Source organism: Puma concolor, chromosome A2 (assembly GCF_028749965.1).
Source record: "Puma concolor isolate L17-30 chromosome A2, mPumCon1.1.hap2, whole genome shotgun sequence".
In the NCBI taxonomy this organism is placed as follows: Eukaryota; Metazoa; Chordata; class Mammalia; order Carnivora; family Felidae; genus Puma; species Puma concolor.
This window is the reverse complement of record NC_141668.1, coordinates 59322339-59329672: the sequence shown is the minus strand read 5'-3', so window position 1 is coordinate 59329672 and position 7334 is coordinate 59322339. Positions and strand designations below refer to the sequence as shown.

The window sequence follows — 7334 nt, the reverse complement described above, 5'->3', positions numbered from 1 at the left end:
ACCTTGTTTATGTTTTATCTTTTGAGAAGCTTTTAGGGCCTGTCTGCATTTTCGTGGAGATCGGAAATTTCCCAACATGTCTAGGTGTGTGTCTTATTTTTCCCCACACATATGCAGACATTTTATTAGTTTCTGCAACAAGAGGACAATAATACCAATTTTTAAATATAAGTCTGAGGTCATCTGAGATGCCAACCAAATACACGGAAGAAAGATAAATGTCTTGCAAGAGGTTTAGCACAGATCTTGGAGAACTTGTGCTCAATGGGAAGGGGAGCAGCCCAGAGGAGGGGGAGTAAAAGGGGGCAGAGGGTCAGATGAAAGGGTAGTGGTGAGGGTGATGGATCTGGTTGCCTGCAGTTGCTAGTTATCCTGAAGCAACTTTAGCAATTATGCCTAAAATTCCGTAGTCACTTTCAAACACCTCCATATGATACCCTCAAAATCTGAAATCAGTAGATGAACTGTAGCTGCAAGGTTCACAAAATAATCAATGAAGCCAGAATGAGACAACCCAGAGAGAAAATCCCAGCACTTATTCTCAATCTGTCCTTCCTCAATTTAAAATAAACTCTAATAGGGGTGCCTCGGTGGCTCAGTCACTTAAGTGTGGGACTTCACTCAGGTCAGGATCTCAGGATTGGTGAGTTCCAGCCCCACATCTGGCTCTGTGCTGACAGCTCAGAGCCTGGAGTCTGCTTAGGATTCTGTGTCTTCATCTCTCTCTGCAACTCCCCCACTTGTGCTCTGTCTCTGTCTCTCTCAACCTCTCAAAAATAAAACATTAAAAATTTAAAAATAAAATAAAATAAACTCTAATATACCTGAGGTGAGATTCAGAAAGTAGCAGCAGAGCCAGCTGGGTCTTCTACTGAACTTTTCATCAAATACCAAGAAAGAACAAGGGGCAAGGTAAATTTTTATTTTTATTTTATCTTATTTTAAAATAGAATAACCTGAAGTTATTCTATTACAAAGGGACATGGCTGAATAGGTAGGAAACAGATTCTCCGTTGTGAGTTCTCTTGATGGCTTCCGCAAGGATCATGGAGATGTCGATCGCCTGTATCTTGGAGCAATGTTTCATCTTACCCTCCTGAGGTATGGTATTGGTGACGACCACCGCTTCAAAGCACGCACTGTTGATGCGAGCAAGGGCTGGGCCAGAAAAGATTCCGTGAGTCAAGATCGCGTAAACTCTGGCGGCTCCAGCGGAGAGAAGTTTGTCAGCTGCATGACAGATTGTACCACAAGTATCAGCCATGTCATCCACAAGGATGGCCACACGATCCTTCACATCCCCCACTAGCACCATACGGTCCACTTCATTGGCCTTCTTCCGTTCTTTGTGAATCAAGGCAAAGGCCACATGCAACCTGTGTGCAATGGCGGTCGCTCTCTTAGCTCCACCAGCGTCTGGTGACACAACAGTGCAGTTCCTCCACTCAGAGATATTCTCCCTTATCCATTTCAGGACAGCTGGCTCCGCATAGAGATTGTCTACGGGGATATCAAAAAACCCCTGAATTTGAGAAGCATGTAAGTCCATGGTGATGATATGATCTGCACCTGCTACAGACAGCATATTTGCAACAAGTTTGGCGGATATTGGGGCCCGGCTCTTATCCTTCTTATCCTGCCGGGCATAAGGGAAGCATGGGATGACCGCAGTAACCCGGCTGGCTGAAGCAATCTTGCAGGCATCAATCATGATCAAAAGCTCCATTAGACTGTCATTGATTTCGCCACAACCACTCTGTACTATGTAGACATCCTCTCCTCGCACACTCTCGCCAATTTCCACGCAGGTCTCCTGGTTGCTGAATTTCTTGGTCACCACCTTGCCTAGCTCCAGGCCCAGGCGGTCGGCAATTTTCTGGGATAGGTCCTGATGGGAGCTGCCCCCGAAGATTTTGATATTTGCCATTTTGCCCAATCACTCGAGGTACTTACTCTTCATCCGGAGATCACTGCTGCTGTCAAGATTGCAACCGAAGTCAGACCACAGACTAGCAAACGACTTTCCGTTGTTACCGGGCAGTTACCCGCCCGGTTCAGACGGTGGGCGCGAGCTGGTCGATGTTGATCTTGAGTCTTTGGGAAAAAAATTCCTGCTTGGCATCCACTTTGCACTTTTAAACTAAAAAAATCAAGTCTTTCTTCAGTTCATGGAAGTTTTACTTCTGTTAGTGCCTGTAGTAGTTTCCTAGGGGTGTGAAATTTAATGCCTAAAAATATAAAGTTTCTGTAAGGTAAAGGATGTATATGTTTAAAAGGAAAGTTACAGACTGGAGAAAATGTCTAACAATGTGCTTCCAATGGAGTGAGGAAAAAGACCAAAAACATTTGGAAATGGTATGAACAGGCAATTTACAGGGGAAAAAAGATAATAAACATATGAAAAAATGCTAGTAATCAGGAAAATGCTAATTTTCACACATTAGGTGGGCCAAAATTATAAGATAGATAAACTCCTCCATTGTAATAGAATGTATAAGTGTGAAATTTTGCAAGGAAAGTTTTGTTTCATAAAACCTTTGACTCAATGTATCTCCTTCTAGGAATCTACTCAATAGAAATATTCATAGACAACCCCAAAATATATTGATAATTTTATTTGTCACTGTGTTAATTCATTCAGTTAATATTTCATGAGGTATTGTCTGTCAGGTATTGTACCATTTATAGAATATAAGATGGTGAATGACAAATAGTATATCTCTCTAGAGTTACTCATAAAAACAAAATCTGGAAACTAACAAATGTCCATCAATAGGTAAAGTATCATATAATGTATTATACAAACATAAGCAGACATTAAAGAAACTGACTTATGTGCAGTCATATGGAAATATTCCCAAGATATTTCTAAATGTAAAAAACCCAGTCAAAAAGGTACACAATATATGAAATTTATGTATTTAGAATTAGGAAATAGTTAAAGCATCAAGTCATTACGGAGGTCCTTTTTATGATGATTATCTCTAGAGAGGGGTGTAGGTTGGTGGCAGTTTGGGATGAAGAAGGACTGTCACATTTTATTGCCATTTATTAGTGTAGTATTTGAACTTTTATTACTTTTGTAATTAAAAAAAGACTAATAAAAATATATGTGATGATTAAGTGTTAGCAAATTTTAAGTACACAGCTTCCAAAATGCATTAGGAGTTGGAGCAATGGGGAAAGAAATGGAAGGGACCACAGATACCAGAAATTTCAAGAACAAATTGTATCATAAAAATAATGGAAGCATCAGATATAGATCATACATTTTTATCCTGCTAATTGTGTGTCTGACTTTTGGTTCTGCAATATTTTGATGTAGCCTAAATATAAATAACTATTTTTTCATAGTTTGAAATTGATAAATAATCTTTTGAATATATTTTCTCACCCTACTTGTGAGCTCTCCCACTGAGTGGGGTTCATGAATCGGGTAAGGACTGGAGTAGGCAACAGAAATGGGTAAGATTTGACAATGTCTATGAAACACATCACTTTGCTAGAAAAAAAAGTGTAGTTATATTAAATGTGCTATTAATATAAAACCATATAAACAGCTATGTCAAAAAGGCTAAATCAAAATGTCCTGCTGCTGATCCAATCACCTCTCTTCTCAACATCGTCAAGCTTTTCTCCTCAATTCAGACTCTTCATGGTTGATAGTGCCTGCCAGCTCATTTCTGCCTACAACCCTCCATTCATGTTCCTTCCTATCATAAAATCAGCAGACCCATCTATACTGTATAATTCTCATCCTCAGCCTGACTACATACAGTGATTTCTAAAGAAAATTCTGTGGCTTAATTTAGCTGCACTAAAAAGTACTTGCAGCTTCAATTAAAATGATTTTTCTCTCAGTGTTCTCAATGTGTCACACATTTTTCACTTTTTAAAGAAAAACAAAACAGATTTTTAAATAGACTTATTATTACCTAAATAGGACTGAATGCTAATGTAAACATTAAAAACACATAGTTGGTTGCATTGCCTTGAGGTGTTAAGTAGAAGAAATTTTTGTCTTGCTGCTATTTTTTGCTCCAAGCTCTGGCTGTTGCAACACCTTATAGTTCCAGGGATTTGTCTAAAATCATAAAATGTTAAAGGTGGAAATAGCCTTCCAGACCACCCAGTCCAACATCCCGATTCACAGACGGGGAACTGAGGCCCAGAGAAATGAAGCAACTGGTTTGGGATCTAAAAGCTAATTAGAGGCAGAGTGTGGCCTAGAATGTGGGATTCCTGAATTTCCAAATAGCATTTTTCTCAGTCTATCATTTTTCTTTGAGGTTTATGAGAATAAAGGAAAAATGTAAAAGTCGGGCAGAAACTTTTACATAAAAATATTACTTTTTTTATCAAACAACTACAGTAAGGAACAACTTTCCATATCTGAGACCGAATAATCCTTTTAAAAATTATTTCCTGAAACAAATGAACAATTGGTAGTGTCATGGAAATATCTCTGTTACGCTGACATTTCTGTTACATGAATCTATTGCAAGGGGATTTAGTTCCTCTTTACTTTGGTCTTTGTGGGTTGAGAAAGACATCTGTCTTATCATTGGCTGTTCCGAACAAAAGTTACAGGTAGGAATGATGCCTATTGAAGAACATATTCTCTGTATTTAAGACATCATATCTTAATAAATTACTCTAGATAAATAAATTGTGGTATAGAGAAAATGTCTATCTTTCTCCTTCCCAAGGTAAGCATATTTAAATGTCATCTCTACAGATCTTTGAGAACTGCTATATTTTGAAGGTCTTTTGAGTCAATACCCAGAATATATATATATATATATATATATATATATATATATATATATATACACACACATATATATATATATATATATATATATATATATATATATATATATAAATATAACCTTGGTGATAGTTTCTTGCTTTACTGATTATTTTTTACCCTTTGCAATTCCAACATAAATAATTCAAAGAGAGAGCCTTGATGCAGCTTGATCAGCTAAGGAGAAAAGAAATTCAGTCAATTCTTTTAGAAAGTGGAGAAAAACAGTTGTTGTATTTTAAGTAAAATAAATGCTTTCACTAAACATACTTGCAGTTGACAAAATGCTAGATGTTTAGGTGGCAATTATAGTTCTTTGATAAACTGTCAAATCTTGTCACAACACATGTTACAAACAAGGACAGATTTAGATGTCCTTTATGACAGCTTTGTGTAGGTTGAGAATGTTTGGCAGTTAATTTCAAACAAGGAACATATTTTTCTTTCCAGCAGTTATCTGCTTGTTTATTAGGAAGAGTTTCTTTATGCCTTTAATCTTACTCATTTGACTCACAGTTCCAGATCATTATTGTAACATTACCTTACCTCATTTATTTTGTTCATAATAACCATCCACAATACTTTGAGAAAATTTCCCACAGAGCTTTACATTGGTAGAAATACTTTAAAGTTTGTTTTGTAAATTAAAGTTGACTACTGTGTGTGTTTATTGAGCTTTTAGTTGGAAATCCATCATTTTATACAATAGATGTGAAGATAATGATTAGGTAAACAAAGCTGAGTAAAACAAATAAAAGAAAAGGAGAAAGATTTGTGATTCAGAAATGCCCCTTTAATTTTGAGAGTTATTGTAGACTTACGAGGGTATTTTTGAAACATGTTTACAAATTAAAAAAAATTCCAGAGAGCTTGAAAATCCTAGTATGAAACAATAATCTTGGAATAAAAATGATGTCACATATGCTGAATAATATGTACTTGCAATGGCAGATGAAGCAGTATATATGGAGATCTTCTATAACTAGCAAATTGCAAATAAGAAATATCTCCCCAATATTTATATGAAATATTTTAAAGTGTTTTAAAACAGTTTTTGATGATGGATCTTTCCCTTTTGTGTATAATATTAGTTTCATGAAATTAGTAAAAAGATTCATGTTAATTATATTTTGACAAAACACAAGCTCCATTTATGCTATTCAATTCTTTTTTAAAGATATTTTAGGGGCGCCTGGGTGGCTCAGTCGGTTAAGCTCAGGTCATGATCTCATGGTTCGTAGGTTTGAGCCTCTCGCCGGGCTCTGTGCTGACAGCTCAGAGCCTGAAGCCTGCTTCAGATTCTGTGTCTCCCTCTCTCTCTATTCCTCCCCTGCTTGTGCTTTCTCTCTCTCAAAAATAAATTAAGATTAAAAATTTTTTTAAAAACATATTTTATCTTTTTCAATTGTGATCATTTGTTTAGTCCTCATAATAAACACTAAGACCCATTGTCCATTCAGGTAAGTAAAAACTGAGTGTACTGTGCTTTGGAATGATGTAGTGATTCTCAGACGTGAAGGACATCAAGATTTCCAGGCAAGACTGTTAGAATATACATTCCTGAACCCTGTGCCTATAGGTATTGATTAGTGGGTCCAGGGTGGAGTCCTAGGCTTTGTGTCTCTTTTTTTTATTATTTAAAATTCTTTTAATGTTTATTTATTTTTGAGACAATGCAAGAGACAGAGTGCAAGCAGTGGAGGAGCAGACAGAGGGAGACACAGAAACTGAAGCTCCAGGCTCTGAGCTGTCAGCACAGAGCTGACTTGGGGCTCAAACTCACAAACCGTGAGATCATGACCTGAGCCAAAGTCAGATGCTTAACTGACTGAGCCACTCAGGCCCTCAGGTGTCCCCCCAGGCTTTGTGTCTAATAAGATACCAGATAACGCTTAATGCCGCTTTCTGCTGACCGCACTTTTGAGAGCCACTGGTTTTTATCATCAACATTTATTTTGCCATTTGGGAAAATGAAAGGTATAGTTTTCTTTTTCTTTGACTCATTTCACTAGCTGTTGTGATGTGGCATTTTGATTTTGCTTCTAGATCTTTTTCTCTTCATATTCTTCTTTTCTATGTATGAATATTACTTTCACATATCACATAATTCTTTAAGAACTATAAACACACACACTTCAACTTAAAATACCTGTATAATGTTCCAGAAATATTTTGACAAGTACATGTAGGATATGAACTCTTGTTATTTTGGAGATTTAAAAAATCCATTAGGCATTTGAGCATCTGAAAATCAGTTTCTACCTACCAGCCCAGTAAGAATTGAATGAAAACTAAGAGGCTCTCCAATTTATTGTCTGATTTCCCCTCCTTGAATTTCTTACAGTATTCACCACTGAGATAGTTCTTTTTGTCATACCCTGAAGACCATTTGGCTGTCCATGAGGATACTAAGCATTGTACAGGATAAATACTTGCTAGTTTGATTTGATATTCCCCCTTGGGAGGAAGTCATTGTATATCAGTTTATAAAACAACAACGACGACAACAAAGTAAGCAAAAACA

At 36.8% G+C, this 7334-nt stretch overlaps 1 protein-coding gene across 1 annotated transcript; it reads right to left on the bottom strand.

Annotated features, from left to right (window-relative positions):
• Positions 1-908: 908 nt before the first annotated feature.
• PRPS1L1 (phosphoribosyl pyrophosphate synthetase 1 like 1) lies at positions 909-2029 on the bottom strand. The gene has a single exon (XM_025929609.2). The coding sequence runs from the start codon at positions 1925-1927 to the stop codon at positions 971-973; it is 957 nt and encodes a 318-aa protein (XP_025785394.2). The 5' UTR covers positions 1928-2029; the 3' UTR covers positions 909-970.
• Between the last annotated feature and the right edge of the window lie 5305 nt (positions 2030-7334).

Bases quoted from the DNA above. Each gene is read 5' to 3' on its own strand.
- PRPS1L1 (XM_025929609.2), bottom strand. From the start codon at position 1,927: ATGGCAAATATCAAAATCTTCGGGGGCAGCTCCCATCAGGACCTATCC.